General features: G+C 37.6%; 1 protein-coding gene across 4 annotated transcripts in view; it reads left to right on the top strand.

Annotated features, from left to right (window-relative positions):
• The window catches only part of SH3PXD2B (SH3 and PX domains 2B), a 131,289-nt gene that overhangs the window by 51,045 nt on the left and 61,376 nt on the right, over positions 1-18,868 (top strand). For all 4 annotated transcript variants that reach the window (XM_026688258.2, XM_087955442.1, XM_026688254.2 and 1 more), the window contains exon 3: positions 10,433-10,508. In XM_026688258.2, coding sequence (XP_026544043.1) covers positions 10,433-10,508 — 76 coding nt within the window. The remainder of the gene's footprint in view (positions 1-10,432; positions 10,509-18,868) is intronic.

Raw genomic sequence — 18,868 nt, 5'->3', positions numbered from 1 at the left:
TCCAGAGACTTCACAGGAAATTCCTTTCTGTATTTATACTTTCTTATCCTTTATAGCCTCTATTTGTTATATGCCATAGACTGGTTTTTGGGGTGGTTGTTTATTCTATATGCCTCTACTAATACAAGAATCAGCACTTCATTCATTATACAATATACATAAGCATGACTAAATAAATAAATAAATATAATGCACATACCCACATATATGACACAGAGAAACAACACAGTCTAGTACAAATATATACATGTATATGTATATGGTGAGAGAAAAGAATCTTGCGAGTTTACCAGACAGATGGCATAGGGAGCAAAGCTGTTTGCAGAAACCAGTAGTCCTGCTAGAAATATTTTGAAATCTCCTCCCAGAGGGGAGCAACAGAAATCTTATGTATATCCCTGTACCTAGTACCAGAATATTTTCTAACATTTATTACTATCTTGTTCAAATCTTGCTTAATATAATTGCTGAATTTCTGAGACTATTTTAGAAGGGTTGGACATCAAATTATGGTTATTTTTTTATTTGTCTGCCATTTCTTAGACATTAAGTCAAGAAGATTGGCTCATGGTGATTTCATGGAGAAAAGTGTGTAGGTTTTTGGACAGCCTTATGGAAATAGTTTTTCTCTTTTCTGGGATTTTTTCCCCAATTTTCCAGTCTCATGTCCAGCCCTGCAATTGCATGAGGGACTCTTATTCACATACTAACCAGGTCCAATCCTCCAAACCTAGACATGGTTGGCCCATGCTGACATTTGCTGAGAAGTTGGATGTATCTAAAATTCACTTGGAGTGATGGGGTGACAGAGAAATATGATAGAAAGACTATTAAGTGGCTGTTCTTGGAATATCACCAGCCTTCATTCATGCTAAAATGTACACTATTTATAACATAGTATTTGGATCTCTTGTGAGTCTACTTTAAGTCCAGATATGTATATTTGTAATTCAGAGAGTTCACAAAACAGTTCTTCTGTTTTTAGTGACATCTGCTACTGGTGGCTGGCAATTATCAGTGCTGTTTATTCTTTTGATGTTACTGTCCAAAAGGAAGGCATTATATTTTTCCCCAAACAATGTACCTAAAATTTTCTTCCAGGTTATGTATCATTTTCTTGTCCTGAAGTAATTTATATTCTTCATAGCATAACATTTATTCAAAATATTCCACTTTTCTTGATACTAGTCAGTGTCCCTATCTTTGCCCTTTTGTGGAAGGCTCATTTTGCACATGTTCATCCCTTTATGTCCTAGGTAATATTTTGTCAATATACATTTCAAAGGCTTTCATTCTCCTGATTGTCATTTGGATCAAAGCAATTTCCCCTTCCAGTTGAATAGAATAAATTATACATCAAGTGTTGTCAAAGATGAGTCCTTAATAGCATATATGGAAGTGAGTTTTATTGAGGGACAGAACATCTTGTACATTGCAAATTGAATCTATGTTTGTGATAGAGGGTACATATAGATTTATTAAAATTACCTCTGTTAGAAATGGTCTTAACTATTTATTTTGGGGGAAAAGTAAAAAGAAGCTAGGCTTGATTTTCAGTTCTTTGCAGCAGTTTTGTTTTATATTCTTTTGAAGGGGAGAGTTTGTACAATTCCATAACTGTACAAACTATTCCTTGAAATTCTGCTATTTCCTAAATCTGATCATGCAGGCTTGCAAATAGTAATAACAGTCTTTTTTATTGTTATATCAGGGGAAATTTTCCTGTGGTAGTATTTTTTTTCCTGCTTTAAACTTGGTTCCATGATTGCATTTGCTCTGTGAAAACAAATTTCAGTTTCTAAAACTGTACGTAGCTGTGGGGTAATACATAAAAATTGTTATAAAATTATTTTAAGTATGCCAGTCTTTCTTTTTTATGTTTTGTAAGTTAAGTTTTAGAAAAACACCAACCCAAGTCACCGAGCCTGCAACTGTAGTCTTTTTTATTTAAAAAGTCTTAAAAACAATTTCGTCTGGCCTGGACACTTTCTAGATGCTCAAATATGTATAAATTTTACCTCATGAGCCTGTATCGATTGATTGCTGGAGGGAGATGATAGAAGATTCTTAGAATCATGTTTGTATATTGTATATCGGCTTCCATTGTAGTTGGAATTTGCTGTTGTTGTTTGTTGCAAGTTGCAATTTGGATTTTCTTTTCTCTAAATTAGAATGGCTCCCTCCTTACTTGTGTTCTGGAAACAAAGACCTCCTTTCCTTGAACCTTATGACCCTAGTAATTACATTTTTATATTTCAGGATGATTACTGTACGCTCTCATGGTTTTATTTGAAACAAGTTTTATTTTTATTTTTTATAGATCTGATGTCTTGATTAGGTTTTTACTGTTTAGCGCTGCCCACATTTCAGAAAGTGAGTGACCTACAAATACTGTAGAATAATTTAACAAATTATAACATAGAGACTATTATAGCTCACTGTAGCTATATAACGAGCCTGGAGGATTGCATTGGTTGGATTTGATGATGTAAAGTCATTTAAGAATATAACATGTAAAGGTATTTGCATATTCAAGAATTATGATACCATATTGGTTCAAGAATGTGAAAATAAGCAAGAAAGTTGACCAAGATGATTATATGGAATCATGTTGTGTTACACAACCCTGGAGAAAACAGTAGCATCCCAATTTAACAATACAAAACGTAACCCTGTCATGTCATGGATCCACCTCCAAATCCCTCTTCAGATGCAAGCTGAGAGGAGGAAGGTGAGTTTGAGTCTGCAGAAGAAAGTGCAGAGCCAAATATTGGTCAGGATCAGGGCCCAGAGAATGCTAGCATGATGGATCAGCCTCAGCTGGGGTCTATCCGACAAGGACAGGCTGAGACTGAGGGAGGTGAGCCACAGCTGCAGCAAGTTGGTCAAGAGGCTCCAGGCTAGGACTGTGAGCAGCTGCAGCCTGTTAGCAATGAGGAAGAGGTGGAGTCCACTCCTTCTCTTGATTCAAGGATATGTAGAGCAAAGAGGAAACAGGCACAAGGCTGGTCAGCTAGACTACTCATGAGGAGGCAACCTCGCCTCTCATGAAGGACTGCACCAACATTGCCTATTTAATCCTGCCCTGAGGGATTGAGTATTGCTGGACCAATGTGCCCAATTCTGGGCCTTGGTCTTGTCTCTTGGCTTGTTTGACTCCTGGACTGCTTTCCTGGACTTTGTGTATGCCCATTGGACTTGGCTACCTAGTGACTCTTTCTGTACTGAGCTTGGAATCTGGACCTGTGCAACAGGGGTACTTTCTGAGGACCTGTTTGGAGGGTTTGCCTACATTGGGGAGTACAGTGGGGCAGCATAGTGATTAAGGAAAAACTGATAATCCATTCCAGGCAGAACAGTCTTTTAGCTAATTTTATTTATAACAAATGTTCATTATTAAAACTTCTGTAGGTTTGGGATACCAACTGGTTGAATTGATCCTTGTTCACACAATCGGCTAACTCTAAAATTAGAACTATTGGAAGTTGGACATAAATCCAAGTCTAAATTATTTTTTAGCTTCTTGGGGAGAAAGTCTGGTTTGGGGCAGAGGATTGTTTGCATTTCTAATGCAATCAGATGAATTGAGCAGCATGATGTGCATAAGTAAAACACCTAATTTAATCCATGCCAAATAGGATACTATGCCTGCATTCATATTCTTAGGTGCTGTGAATTGTGAATAGCATTGGTCAATCCCACATGTTCTAGGCTTGTAAAAACCAAAAGTGCATGAGACTATCAGACGTGTCTCCCATGCTGATATGGATGCTGGGGCTTCAGTTTCCATGGAAGTAGTTGCTATCTGCATTTGGTTACAAGAGAAAGAATTGGGAGGAAACAGAATCATCCTGGGGAGAACAGAGAAATTGTCTAGAAGGAAAAAAAATAGTCATTATATACTGTATAATCATGAATTGAATGGATTTGCAACTCTATTTCCTCTCCTGAGAAACCGAGTCCTTCAGTTCAGCAGACATGCAAATGTATCTCATTTTTTGCTAAAGCCTCATTTCTCCCATGTCTAGTATGGCATCACATTCTCCACTCCTTTATCTGCTATAAATTTATCTGCTAAATGTTAGTGTCCTTCCCAGACAGAAAGCATGAATCTGAATCATTCAGATCTTCTCAACATAAAATCATCTCCCGGTAAAATTTTAATTGGCAATATTTTTAGCAGATGAAAATATTAATGTAGGCCATTAATTTTACAAGGAAATGGAACAATGTAGGTATCCTACAAACCTAATTACTTTCATAAATTACATTTCTGACAGTTGTGTGGTCTAGAAAGGGCGAAATGTTCTAATTTAGCTCTTCGTGATCAAGCTCCATCTTTCTGTCTTCTTGGTACTCAGTTGTGTGCTGTCCAGACAGTACAGAGTTAATTGGGAATTGGGATAGTTAAGTTAGAATTGGGAGCTGTCCCCTTAAGGGAATGCCTCATGGTAAATGTAGTTAATGCATCATGGGAAATGACATGTGGTCACATCTGTAATCTTGATTGGTCACTGAATTGGTTGGGTTGGGGGAGTTTCCTTTACTTTTGCTTGGACCCCAGCACCGTGCTGGTGTCTCACCCTTTGCTCCAGCATTATGGGATGAAAGATCACTATAATTTTACACTATGAAGTCAGCTATGCAAAGAATTGGACATTAGATGGATCTCGACGTAACCGTGAGTTATATTTGAAGATGCCTTGTGACCCAATAAAGAAACTTTATATGGAAGCCTTTATAGAGCATGTCTGTCTGTCTTTATATTCAGCCAGTGATTAAAAGACAGAACAGTACAATTATAGTGCTAATCTGAAGCCCAGCAGTAAAATTATATTGTTATCTGAATCACTATGTCAACTATGCAAAGAATTGGACATTGGATGGATCTCGACATAACCATATTTGAGGATGCCTTGTGACCTAATAAAGAAACTTTGTATGGAAGCCTTTGTAGAGTATGTCTGACTGGAACAAATAGTAACCAACAATACTAGATTTAACAACTGCCTCGATCTCATCTTCTGCAACAGTTTGAATTCAATTTACGGAATACAAATTAAAGAATCCTTTTCCAACAGTGACCCCAACATGATTGACTTTTGTCTCAACATACGTCCACACAAAAATCATCATAATGATGGGATCCCCAATTATAATTTCAAAAAAGGCAACTATGATCTTATAGACAATGATCTCTCATCTCTTGATTGGCAATTTCTATTCACTTGGATGCAATACTGTTGAAGACCATTACAACATATTTTTACTTGAAGTCAAAAGAATCATCAAACTATATGTACCAATAACAACCCAAAACCAGAAAAAACAAATTACCCATAACAATAAGGAAAGTTCAATCCAAAAAGAAATCACTTTGGCAGAAAAACAAATCTGGTCATGTTGCCAACTTCAAAAGCCGATACAAAAATGTATGCCACCAGATAAAGACTGAATGCACCAATTATCACATTAAACAAGAGGAAAACCTTCTATGCACCAATTCTACCCACACTTTCTACAATTTTGTAAACAACAAACTAAAGGACTCAAGGTCCATCCCACCCCTGAAAGGACGTAATGGTAAAGACCGCAACGATGATACCATTAAAGCCAACATCTTTAACGCATTCTTCGGCTCAGTATTTGTAAACAGCAATGGATCATGCCCAGTGTTTCCTAGCTGAACCACAGACAACTACAATGATCTAATACATATTGATTTTACAGAAGACAATGTTGAAAAAGCACTACGCAATCTAAAACCATCTCTATCTATTGGACCAGATGGAATATGTGCCTACTTCTTAAAAAAGCTATCCACTGCCATAGCCGAATCTCTAAGCATAATCTTTGAAAAATCTTTCAGGACCAGCTCCTTGCCTAACCTATGATCACAAGCCACGGTCATCCCCATCTTCAAAAAGGGAGACCCCAGCCTAGTTGAAAATTACAGACCAATCTCCTTATGCTGTGTTACCTGTAAAATCATGGAATCAATTATTAACCAATCCATTATCCTCCACTTAGAGACAAACAACCTACTCTCTAATAAACAATTTGGTTTCAGAAAAAAACTATCCTGTAATCTGCAGCTCTTACACTGCAAAAACATATGGACTACACAACTCGATCAGGGCAAAGCAATAGATAACATTTATATAGACTTTTTTAAAGCCTTTGATTCAGTGGTACATGACAAACTACTCCTAAAACTAAATTCTTATGGTATCTCTGGACAACTGCATAACTGGATAGAAGCATTCCTGTCAAACAGACAACAAATGGTCAAAATTGGGAGCATCCTTTCAAATTCTGTAGCTGTCAACATTGGTGTCCCCCAAGGCAGTGTCTTAGGACTAACTCTCTTCATACTCTACATAAATGACCTCTGTGATCATATTAAGAGCAACTGCATTCTCTTCGCTGATGACGTAAAGCTATTCAACACCACAGATAATTCTGCTACCCTTCAAAAAGACCTCGACTATGTATCAGAATGGTCAAACAAATGGCAACTTCAACAACAAATGGCAACTCTCAACAAATAAATGCTCTGTCTTACATATTGACAAAAAACCCCAGAAAATAAAATACAAGCTGAATAGTCAAGACCTTGTTGATGATCCAAACTCTGTCAAGGACCTTGAGTACTCTCCCACTGTAACTACACAGCCAAAAAGGCATTAAGAGTTGCTAACCTAATCCTACATAGCTTTTTCTCTGGTAATATCACACTACTAACTGGAGCATACAAAACATTTGTTAGACCAATACTTGAATACAATTCATCAGTCTGGAACCCTCATTATGTATCTGATATTAATACAGTTGAGAAAGTCCAGAAGTATTTCACAAGAAGAATTCTCCACTCCTCTACTCGTTGCAGAGTACCACCAGACTTGAAATTCTAGATCTAGAAAACCTAGAACTACACCACCTTCAGTCCGATCGATTTTATAGCATATAAAATTATATATTGCAATGTCCTGCCTGTCAATGAATACTTCAGCTTCAACCATAACAATACAAGAACACACAATAGATACAAACTCAAGGTTAACCGCACCAAACTTGATTGCAGGAAATACAACTTCAGCAACAGAGTGGTCAATGTCTGGAATACTCTACCTGACTCTGTGGTTTCTTCCCCAAACCTCAAAAACTTTAACCTTAGACGGTCTACTATTAACCTCACCCCTTTCCTAAGAGATCTGTAGGGGGTGTGCATAAGCACACCAACGTGCCTACCATCCCTGTCCTATTGTTTCTCTTATTCTTCTTTTATTTTTCTTATATGTACCCATTTCATGTATTCACAACTATGTATACACTTATACTTATTATCTTGTAAACAATTGGCAAATCAAATAAATAAATAAATAAATAAATAAATAAATAAATAAAATAGAATCAGCCAATCACGATTCCTTTTATTTTTCTTATATGTATCCATGTATTCATAACTATGTTTATACTTATACCTGTTATCTTATAATCGCTTGACAAAATAAATAAATAGTTTTCTATTAATGATTTCTTGAGAAGGGGGAATATACTTAGGTATGAGTGTAGGATAAAGTTGCTATTGCTACATCTAGCCGAAGGAGTAAACTGTCTGGGAAAATTGTATTTTAGCATTGCTAAGTCTGTGTGCATTTCTGTTTTTATTTTGTTATCAGTTATTCCAAGGTGCTTCCAAAAATAAGGAGAGCATTCCCAAATGCCTATTCAGCCTTCTTCAAAGTACAGTAGTGTCTTCCAAATGGCTAATGATTAGAGTTGCAGTCAAGCATTTCTGGGTGGTATGAAGAAACTTGTCTTACATGAATCCTACATCTGTTCTATGCAGCCCTTTATTGAGATCACATAATGTGATGCAGTCCTACTTGGGGTGGAGGTTGAGGAGAGGAAAAAATAGTAAAAATACAGGTTCATCCATGCCTGATGTTGGCAATCAGATTTGAAGCTAATGTAATGTTTTGCTTTAGTAAGTAAAAAAACAGACTAACTTCCTCAGCCATATATTATATATGTGCCTTTCCTGTTAACAGCAAGGAGACAATATTGGTTAGTTTTAAGTATAATGGCAGTGGCACCAGTTGTCTTCAGGTCATGGAAAATGATGCATGTTTTATTTGTGTTAAAATCAGCATTTGAACGTTAGTGCTCTGTGATATCTGGATTGTGGCATTCAGTTGGTTATATTATGGATCAATACAGTTGGCAGCCTCTTTATGGCCATTTAACATGTTTGAGAAGGTTGAGAGCCACAATATCAGTGGAGCAATATCCCTGATACTCCTGATCAGGCTTTGGTTTTATAAGGGTCCTAAGGATTGTTAGGTTTCTTTTAACTGTGACCTGCCTATTTCTAGCTTTATGTGAGTTTTAATTACTTGAAATGCCTTACTTGAAATGGCATGAAAATATATCATCATTGTTCATCAGTTATGGTCACAGGGAGCCTCTGAGAGCAATGGATTTAACTCTTCCAAGAAAAATACTTGTAGAATTAATTGCTTCCATCAAGCATTTGGGAAAGTGACCCGATTACTTTTATAACATGGCCTTAGGCAGCTCTAATTTTACATACGTTGGCAGCCATTTAAGACATATTTCTGTGTCTAGAGTGTAGACCCTATTGCTATATATAAACTTCTAAGAAGTTTTCTCACTATAATATCGTGCCCTGTTCATAAAGTTGTCCTGGGAAGTTTTAGCCTGGGAAGTTTTGCTACTAAATTTGGCTGAAACTGTGAATTTTTAAAATGTGAGTCTTCTGATATAAATCTTGCCTTTTACAGTATTGCGTGTTGTGACTGTTGATTGTCTTAGAAAATGCTGTGTAGTAAAGTGCATTAGAGTATCTGCAGTATTTGAAATTGTAACAATTTAGATTTGAGAAGAAAAAATACAGGTGAGGTCCTGGAATCTTGATAGTGCTGTTTTTTGTTTTCTTGCATACTCTTTTTGCAAAGATTCTTCATCTGCCACAAGTTAATTAGTGAATCGCCATGAGTCCAGTAGATGTGAACACAGGAATCTGTCTTTCTTTGTTGAATCAGGTCATCTGGTATGTCCTGTCATTTATTCTGTAGTGTAAGATAGGCAACAAACGCTTTCCAAGTGTTCTAGCCTCCAACAGGGTGACCAATAGAGGAGTTGAAGCTGAAGTTTAAAACATCTGAAGGGCCCTCATTACGTTTCTAGATCAGATATTGTTTTAGCTCTCTGTTTGGTTTCATCTCACATCCAGCTTGAGCAGAATTCAGACAAAGATCTCTACTTCTCTCTAAATTCAATTAACACTTGCTATAGATTTTTAAAAGGTAGCAATATTTCTGCTTATTTATTATTTCAGTTTATGTAGCTCTCCATCTCAAATATATGACTCTGGGTGGCTCACAATATTGGTGTGGTGAAAAATGCTCTTGCCCAAGATATTTCAATACAGGTAGTCTTACAACCACAATTGAATCCAAGATTTCTGTTGTAAGAAATTAAGTAAGACATTTGTTAAGTGAGTTTTGCCCCATTTTATGACATTTCTTGTCACGGTTTTTAAGTGAATTTCTGCAATTGTTAAGGTAGTAAATGAGTTGTTAAGTGAATCTGGCTTCCCCATTGACCTTATCAGATGGTCAAAACAGGCGATCACAGGACCCTAGGACACTGCAACCATTATAAATATGAACTAGTTGCCAAGCATTTGAATTTTGATTACTGCAAAAGTTGCAACTGTGAAAAACGATTCTAAGTCCCTTTTTTCAATGCCGTTGAAACTTTGAACAGTCCCTAAAGGAACTGTTATAAGTCAAAGACTACCTGTATATCATTGTGGATGGTGTCATGGTGGACCTTTTTACCTCGTTTCTTCTCTTTTTGTCTCATGAGCTGCCTATGCTGATGAATCCGGAAGAAAACACACAACAATTTGACATACATTTTCACACATACTGTAGAACATGCCCATAAATATTTTCTTGTTCCAGCTCATGCTGAAAGGGAGGAAAATTAAAGCTATCCATCCCTTCTCTTACTAAGATTGAAAAAAAAAATCTGTTCATTGCAAGGTGTAGCAAGCATGGATTTGCACAATATAGAAATCGGAGAGATTGCCTAAAGGCCTTAGAGAAATTGAGCTTTTCCTGTTTCTGCATGAGGAGGCATTGTTTCCACAAGGACTCTAAACATGAAATCTTTCAAGAAATTAAAAAAACAGCAGATGCAGCATCAGTCACTTAGAAAGTCTGTCTGATGAAGTTTGTATTTCTGAAAAGCTCTGCCAAAGGCCAGGTGGCTAAGGTCATATTTGTTTGTCTGCAACACTGATTTATTTTTAATGTAAAAAAAGCATTTATTAATTTGTGGCAATGTTAACTGTGTCTCTCACATTTCTCCCCCCCCCTTTTTTTTTCTTGTTTTAAAGATGCAAATGTTGGACAAATTTCCAATGGAAGGAGGACAGAAGGACCCTAAACAAAGGATAATTCCCTTTTTGCCAGGTTTGTAGGGTGAACCGTATAGTTCTCAAATGAAATACTTTTATATATTCCATCTGTTTGTCTGTCCGTCATCTATTTACTCATCCATCCCTCCATCCTCTCTCTCATTCTGTTTGTCAATCAATCTATTGTAGATCAATGTAGCTCTTTATTTCTCCACTTTTCGGTAATTAGAGAACAGAATTGGAAGGAACCTTGGAGGTCATCTGGTCCAATCCCCTGTTCTTGCAGGAGACCTATACTATTTCTGACAAGTGGCTGTCCAGTCTCTTCTTAAAAGCCTCCAGTGATGGGGCACCCACAACTTCAGAAGGCGATTTGTTCCACTCATTGATTGTTCTCAATGTTAGGAAATTTTCTCATTTCAGATATATTGATTTCTGACTTCTCCATCAGATTTGGCCAAATAGTTATGTCAACTAAGAATGACAGGGTTTTATGTCAACGCATTTAGACATTTGAATGGAGATTTGCGATTACACTGGCTATTTCCAACATGGGGAAATAGCCAATCTATATGTTCCTATGATCAGCTGCAGGGCTTTTCACTGCTTCGGTCTTATTTGATCCTACTTATTTATGTTGATTTTAGCATGGTTCTGGCCTGAATTTCACAGAGAAATGACATTAGACAACCTGGGAAACGATTCATGCTGAGAATGTATCATAGAATTTAGTTAGAAGATTCTTAGATATTTGGCCCTAGGATGAAATCGGTATGTGGATGATACATAGCTCCATTTTTCCTATCTGAACAGTTTTACAATGGATGAGAGAAAACAAACTGTTCAGAGAAGGGGTTCTGGAAGCTAAACCCTATGTAGAGGGATTGAAGGAAATTGGAACATTTACCATTGAGAAGAGATTGAGAGTGAGGGTATTCCTAAATATTTTAAAGAATGTCACACTGAAGAAATGGGAGACCTATTTTCTTTTATTTGAGAGCGTGCATCATGGCATGATAGGTTTAAATACCAAATGGCAGACACTGATTTACTGTTAGCTAAACCTTCTAGTAGTAAGACTAATGTATCCTTGGAACCAATGTTGACTTGTCTCATGTTTACAAATCAACTGTGGACAACTCTTTATTTGGTTAGGTTAACTTGGATTTCTGCACTGAACAGGGAGATGGATCACATGGCCTATATGTCACCTTCTAACCCTATCCTATTTAGGGATACAAATATAGTTGTTCTGAACTATTGACTCTTTTGATTCGGATTGATGGAAGTTGTATATTTGGAGGAATCAAGGCTGGGAAAGGGTGGCTTTAAAATTTGGACTATGTTAGGCAACGGAGTACCCCAATTTTCAGATCAACATTCCTCCCCACCTCTCTCCATTGCTGCAGTATAGTATCACAGATTTCCAAATAGCCTTATGCTATTTGAATGTGTAAATTTTGGCTGTGTAAATATTCCCATGGAAACATTCCATTATGCAATGGTACTCTTCCTCAGATATGGGCAGAATTGCAACTTAGTATCCATCATGGATATTTCCAGGAGTTGCCTTCTGATTCCAGCTGTTCCTTGGATTGTGTTAGCAGCAAAGCAAGACTCACTCTGGCATGAGTGCAGAGAAAAAGAGCATGTTGTGCGGTTTTCCATGCCAACAGAATGAAATAGGAGAGATATAACATCAGACCCAGCTTGCCAGCCTCTCCAATTTGAACAAACAGAAATTACAGTTTGAGTATATTCTGTTTCTGAAGCATTGTAATCTATTTTTGGATAGCCAAGGGAACTTTGTTTCCAAAAAGGTTACAGCAATGGTACATTTTGCTTGCTTGGTGCCTTCTTTCCTTTTGGGAAGCTTGGAAATTTTCCTTTTTGTGGGCTTATTTTACAATGGAAAACAGAAGGGATGGTGATATACTCCCATTGTGGGTTCCCAACAGAATTTGGGGAATTCTATAAAAATAATCACAAATGAGGAATTCAATATACAATATACAAATCTCTGACTCCATAAAAGTAGTGGAATGGACAGCCCCTTCCTTCATTTAAAGTTAAGTTTGAATCCAATTGCTTATATAAGTGTTTCTTCACCTTAGCAACTTTAAGATATATGGATTTCAATTCCCAGAATCCCCCAGACAGCATGCTATCTGGGAGCTGAGGTACACACATCTTAAAGTTGCTAAGATGGACAAATACTCTTAGGAATCTTTGCCTGATTTTCAACCAGAACCTGTTGAATTCCCTCTGCCTTAAATGTTAGACTTGAAGAAGTGTTACCAGCTTCTCAGGCTCAGACTTGTTTTGTACCTCTGGGAGATCTTTCTTGGCCAAGCAAAGCTTTTATAGGCTGAGATTTATAAATGGTTGGAAATAATCAGACATTCTGTGTTTGGCACTTTTGCAAGGTCAGAATGAGGTAGGTCTGCAGTTCCTTGAATCTTCCCTTGTTCATCCACTGGAACAAGTTATTTTATTTCAAACCCCAAATGGCTGGGAAACTCAAGACAGGAACCAGAGTTTTCTGTATCAGCTGTCACTTTTGACTCTTTCTAAAGAAAATGTGAAGGAAGAGGGAATAGCTTTTGTGATTGAGTGTGTAGATGTGCTCCGGAAAGATAAAGTGTTGGTTTTACAGTAGAGAGCCTAGGCTTGTTTGCATTCCAACTTTTTCCAGTTATCACCTTTCTTATATTCTTCCTTTTTGTACAATTTTTCTTTTAATACCGTAATACCATACCAACCGGTAAATTTCACTACCAGTGTGGGAATTTGGCTCTTGCTTTATAATTCAAACATGCTGCTTTCTGGGAAGCCCTCCTTGGTAATATTATACATTGTGGTTCCTGACGTCTGAAAAATGTTTCCAGTTATCCTGTCTACCCAGCTGCCTCTAGCTTTTTCTTTCTTTTTTCTTTTTGCAAACGTCTAACAGATGTAGATGTGAAACCTTTGATAGGAAACAAAATAGTCGATCAGAAGCTTTGAGTATTTTGTATCTAAAGAAGGTATTTTTAATACCATAAATATTTAAAATTACATTTTAAAGGATAGTAGCAATGGTTTTGCTATGATTACTTCACATTATTATTTGAATGTGTAAGAAATATAAGGGACTGGATAGAAATTTGGAAATGTACAAAAATGAACACAAGATAACTGAGCTTGCAAAGTTAACTACAGGGAAGAAAATCATGCTTAACTTTAGTTTGTTTTTTTTAATTAAAAAAATATCTCTGTCACTTGATTGCCAATCTATGGTTTATTACAGAAAAACTATTTCTAAGTTTTCAGGATTGTTCCTTACTTCTTCTCATGTTTATCTTATTACATTCTTGGTACTTGCATCATAGATTCTGTATTTATTAAATCGTGTTAGCCATTAAATATAATAGCTAACACGATTTAATAAATACAGAATCTATGATGCAAATACCATGATATATACTGTATATAGGGTACCTGTAATTTAATTTCAATTGAATAAGAGTGTTTGATAAATGAGAAGACATTAAGCATCAATCACCTGTAACAGCTGATTGCATTTTCATTAAGACAGGTTATAACACTCCAGATTATAATTCTATACCTCAGATAATAAAACTGAGATTTAAACAGAGTCCATAATTGGGCCTCTGTCTTCTGCAGAGATTACTCTTTTTTTTAAATACTGGATCACTTTATAATATCGTGGAACCAAAAGGCGACTGAAGCTTCAGACATGGATCATGCTTTTATGGCTTCTCTTGACCCGTCGCTCCCAATATTCCCCATGGTTTACAGAGGAGCTATGGGTTATAAAAAGAGCTAAGAGAGGGCTAAAGAGCTGCTGGAGGAAAACAAGGATTAGTCTGACAAGACGTAACTTAGAGCTGCTATTAAAGCATGCCTCATGGCACTAAAGTGTAGCGAAGCACCATTATATCTCTACCCTTATTGCATCTATAGGATGTCACCTGGTGGCCCTATTCAAAGAATTTTGGCCAGTGGGATCTGGGAAAAGAGCTGTGGCTCCTGCACTTTAGAATATCATGTTTCTTGATGTGGGATCTGCCCCTCCCCCATCCTTTTGGCCTTCTGAAAGAGCTAAAGAGCTGACTCTGTCAACTGGCCTGGGCCTTCAATGAAGGTACATCATTCTGGAGGTGATCAATGGACTAAGATAAGAACCCACCTCCTCCTTGTGTACATCTTGCCCCCTTCCTTCCCATCTTCATAGATTTTAAATTAATTTAATGTTACTATTTATTGTTTTAATGTTTTTGATTGTTTTTTAAATTGTTGTAAGCCACCTAGAGTTACCCTCAGGTGAGATAGATAGCATATAAATAGAATAAATTATATTCTATTTACACACACATAATATAGTCTTAGAATATAATGTAATGGAATGTCTGCAACAATGCTTACTCAGCCATTTTGTTTAAAGGTTTAGAGAGAGAAGATGAAAAATGAGTACTCTAATTCTGAACTCTAACTATCCTCATTGCACACAATATTTTGAGGCCAGACATATGAAAAGATATGAAGTGAAGGTGTTTTTCCATCCATCGTGTTTCCCATGTAGTTTAGAGCCCTAGATAATCAGAAATGTAAGGTGTCTCTGATCCTGGATGTCACCATTAGTTTTAAACTCCTAATTTGGCACTCCAGTGATGGTTGGAGGAATTAAAATGGTCAAAGTTGAGCACATCTGAAAGACACTTAGATTGGGAATAATGACCTAAACTAGATATTTTTGGGGTGTTTATTAAATTCTAGGAAACAATTCTAGTGTAAACTGGAAGTAATTCTTTCCATAAATTGCTTCTTTAGCTTATTTTTCTCAAATGCACATACTTGATTATAATGAATACACAAAAGCAAAGACTGATTAAAACACCCCACATGTAGCACAAACGTTGGCATATAGAAAAGACTGGATGATTTTCTAAATATGGAAATATATATGCAAAGTCCTCTAAGGGTGGCATGGACAGGAAATGCACAAGGGGGAAATCTGGACTAACTGTATACCTAGATCTCGCCAAATTTCTCAGGAAACAAACTTTTATATACAGAGCTGAGTTTTCCAGATATTATGTTCATTGTAATCTAGGGCATTTTCTCACTAGTATTTCCCTAAAAGGGCTAAGATGAGCTTCATGGAGAGAAAACTTTGCCCAAATTTGAAGTGTTTACTTTTAGCTGTATAATTGCAATGATCTTAGTTAAACCTCTATAAAACAATACTTGAGTGAATAAATGATTTAACACAGTATGCATAACTAAGTCCAGTCAAATCTATGACCTTTCTTATAAAACCTCAGGTTGACAAATCCTTACACCCATAGAGTTTGTTTATCCATGCCACTATTTAATTATGTGCTGTCCTCTCCACCCCCCCACCCAAGCCATTGTGTTCCCTTCTCCAGTTCTATCCTCACAATAGTAATGGTCTTGTACTTTATAGTTTGAGCTATAGTGTATAATATATAGTATAGCTATAGTGTGACTGCCTCAAAGTTGACCAGAACTACCATGTTTTTGTGTTGATTTGATCATGCCTTAAACTAAGTCAGAATGTGACACTCAATCCTATTTAGTTTAACCTGGTGCATTGGATCTATATATTACAGGTTATAAGCAGAAGGGAGTGTGATGACCCATAGTCTCTCAAAATAACCCCAAACCCAAAACATACATTGAAGTCCGGTAATACCTTCAACTTAACTTCACTGTTTTAATAAGCACAGTTTAAAGTCACAAAAGTAAATAATGAGGCAAAAGAAAACCAAAACAAACCGCATTGAGTTCCAAAGCAAGCCAAGATAATTAATCATACATTCCAGGAAGATAACAGGGAGAGTCCATGGGAAAAATGCCAACAAAGATAAACCTCTTTCAAAGGAAACAATAAACTTTGACTCCAGCAATTCTGACTACGCAGTTACAAACTTATATACATAGCTCCCAGCTGCAAGCCACGAGGAAGATCATGGTAATCTCCTCCTGAGTAGACCTCACTTTTCCCTGATCCTCTCCTCCCTGTATGATCTAGGATGGATAGGGGATGGGCCTGGATCCTCCTTTGATTGCTCAGCCAGCCTCTGCCCTTCCCCAGCCTCCTCCACCACCTCTGGAGCCACACTTCCACTCCCTGTTGACTGTTCCTCCTCTTCCTCAGAGTCAGTCTCCACCAGGGACATGACAGGGAGTTTGCCCACCTAAGTGCACAATACGGTAGTCCTCCACTTATAACAGGTCACTTAGCGATCTACCAAAGTTACAACGGCACTGGAAAAAAATGACTTATGACCATTGCAGCTTCCCCCATTGTCACGTAATCAAAACCTGAATGCTGGTTCATATTTATGATGGCTGCAGTGTCCAAGAGTCATGTAATCACCTTCTGCGAACTTCTGACAAGCAAAGTCAATGGGGAAGCCAGATTCACTTAACAACCGGGTTACTCATTTAGCAACTGCAGCAATTCACTTAACAACTGTGGCCAGAAAATGGGACAAGATTCACTTCACAAACATCTCACTTAACAACATCAATTTGGGGCTCAGTTGTAGTCATAAGTCAAGGACTACCTGTACCTGTGTGAGAAAAGATTATTAAATCCATTAATGCTTCTTTGCTCAAGGAGTTCTGTGGAGTCTTGTGCAACATTTCGTGGTTCATGTAGTACCAAATCTGCATTGTAAAGAGACTTCTGCTGCAATGGACCCTTTCTATTTCTCTCTCTTGTTCTAACCAACTCCAACCCTCCCCACCACCCAAAAAAGCTGGTAAATTGGCCTCTTGTTTATTGCAGAAAGCCCAGTGTATTAATTTGAAAGAAAGGTCTTTTATTTTTCACCTTTGTCTTTTGCAGTTTTTCCAAATTTCACTTCAATTTATTTACCATGCCACATGATCTGTCAAATGGCAGCATCGTATGATAGTATGTCCTGACACCATATGGGGCCAGAAATGTAAATTTCTAATTGAATTTCCACAAAAAGATGGAAGATTCTGTGTTTCCCTAGGCAGCTTTTAGTCTGGTGTTCCGTCCATTGTAAATAAAAAGCCTGGTCTATACATTTAGTTTGATGTTAACAGAAGGCAGCACCACCATTTATGTGTTGAACATTGTTTGAAACTGTAGCCGTCAGGCATATCTGCCAGTTCCTGGCAACCATCCGTTCCTTCTGGAAAGGAATTGTGTCCATATGTTTAAAAGTGAATCACAGCCAAGGGTGTCTAGGTGAAATCTGAGAAGTGATGAATAGCAAATTACTTTCAAAAGGGGGGGAGGGGTTAAGGGGGAAAATGGAGAATACAATGGTATAAAATCCCTTTATGAGCTGAGAGACTTCTCTGTGCAAGGGGTGGAACATTTTTTTCTCTATGCAAGGGAAAGAAAGTCATCCCCCTCCGCTAAAAAGGAGCAAGGATTGTGTCAGTGATGCAATGATATTACTCAGATAAACAGGCCCAAAACTTGAAGATGAGTTTAAAGCAGGGTTGGGATTCAAAAATCTCAGCAACCGGTTCACTGCCTAGTTGCTGGGTGGGCGTGGCCATGGTGGGCATGGTCTACCGGAACTTCCTGTTTCCTGCTTCCGGTGGGCCTCCGGGAGGGCCTTTTTTCACCCTCCCAAGGATCTGGAGGCTTCCCCCGGGCCTCTGGGGGAGCGAAAACAGCCTCCCCCGGGCTCTGGAGGCCCACCAGAAGCCAGAAACAGGCCCGTTTCCAAACGTCCTGAAGGCCCGTTTTTTTTCCCCGTCCAGAGCCTCCGCGCAGACCCTGCACTTATGTCCATCGAAAATGGGCTGAGTGGAGATTCCTGGGAGGGGAGGCGTGGGGTGGGTGGGACCAGCCGGTTGGTTGAAATACCAGTTCTGCGAACCAGATGTAACTTTAATATCCGGTTCTCCTGAACTGATCCGAACCGGTAGAATCCCACCCCTGGTTTAAAGGCTGTAGTTTTAAAACATATATTACTTTTTATTTGAAAAGGAGAAAAAAAATCCAAGAAAAGCTGTGTGGACCCAAATCATCACATTGCCACAAATGTCATCTCTGTGATCATGAGAACTTTGGGTTAACAAAGTTACTTGAATGAGTCCCTGTAACCCATAGGCTGTGGGTTACCCATTATTATTATTATTATTATTATTATTATTATTATTATTATTATTATTATTATTATTATTATTATTATTATTATTATATCCTAACCGTCTACTTAACATAACAGCTACTCTGTATGCTGACTCTGTAAACCACTTAGAGAAGGCTGTAAAGCACTGTGAAGCAGTGCTATATATAAGTCTTAAGTGCTATTGCTACTGCTATTGCTTTAATGCAGACCAGCTTTCCACCAGGTGATAGATCAGGGGTATCAAACTGGTGGTCCACAGGCT

The sequence above is a fragment of the Notechis scutatus genome, chromosome 2 (assembly GCF_049901735.1).
Source record: "Notechis scutatus isolate UNSWTSFEM ecotype Mainland chromosome 2, rNotScu1.2, whole genome shotgun sequence".
Lineage (NCBI taxonomy): Eukaryota > Metazoa > Chordata > Lepidosauria > Squamata > Elapidae > Notechis > Notechis scutatus.
The sequence above is the reverse complement of the archived record's forward strand: the minus strand, read 5'-3'. Positions and strand labels throughout refer to the sequence as shown.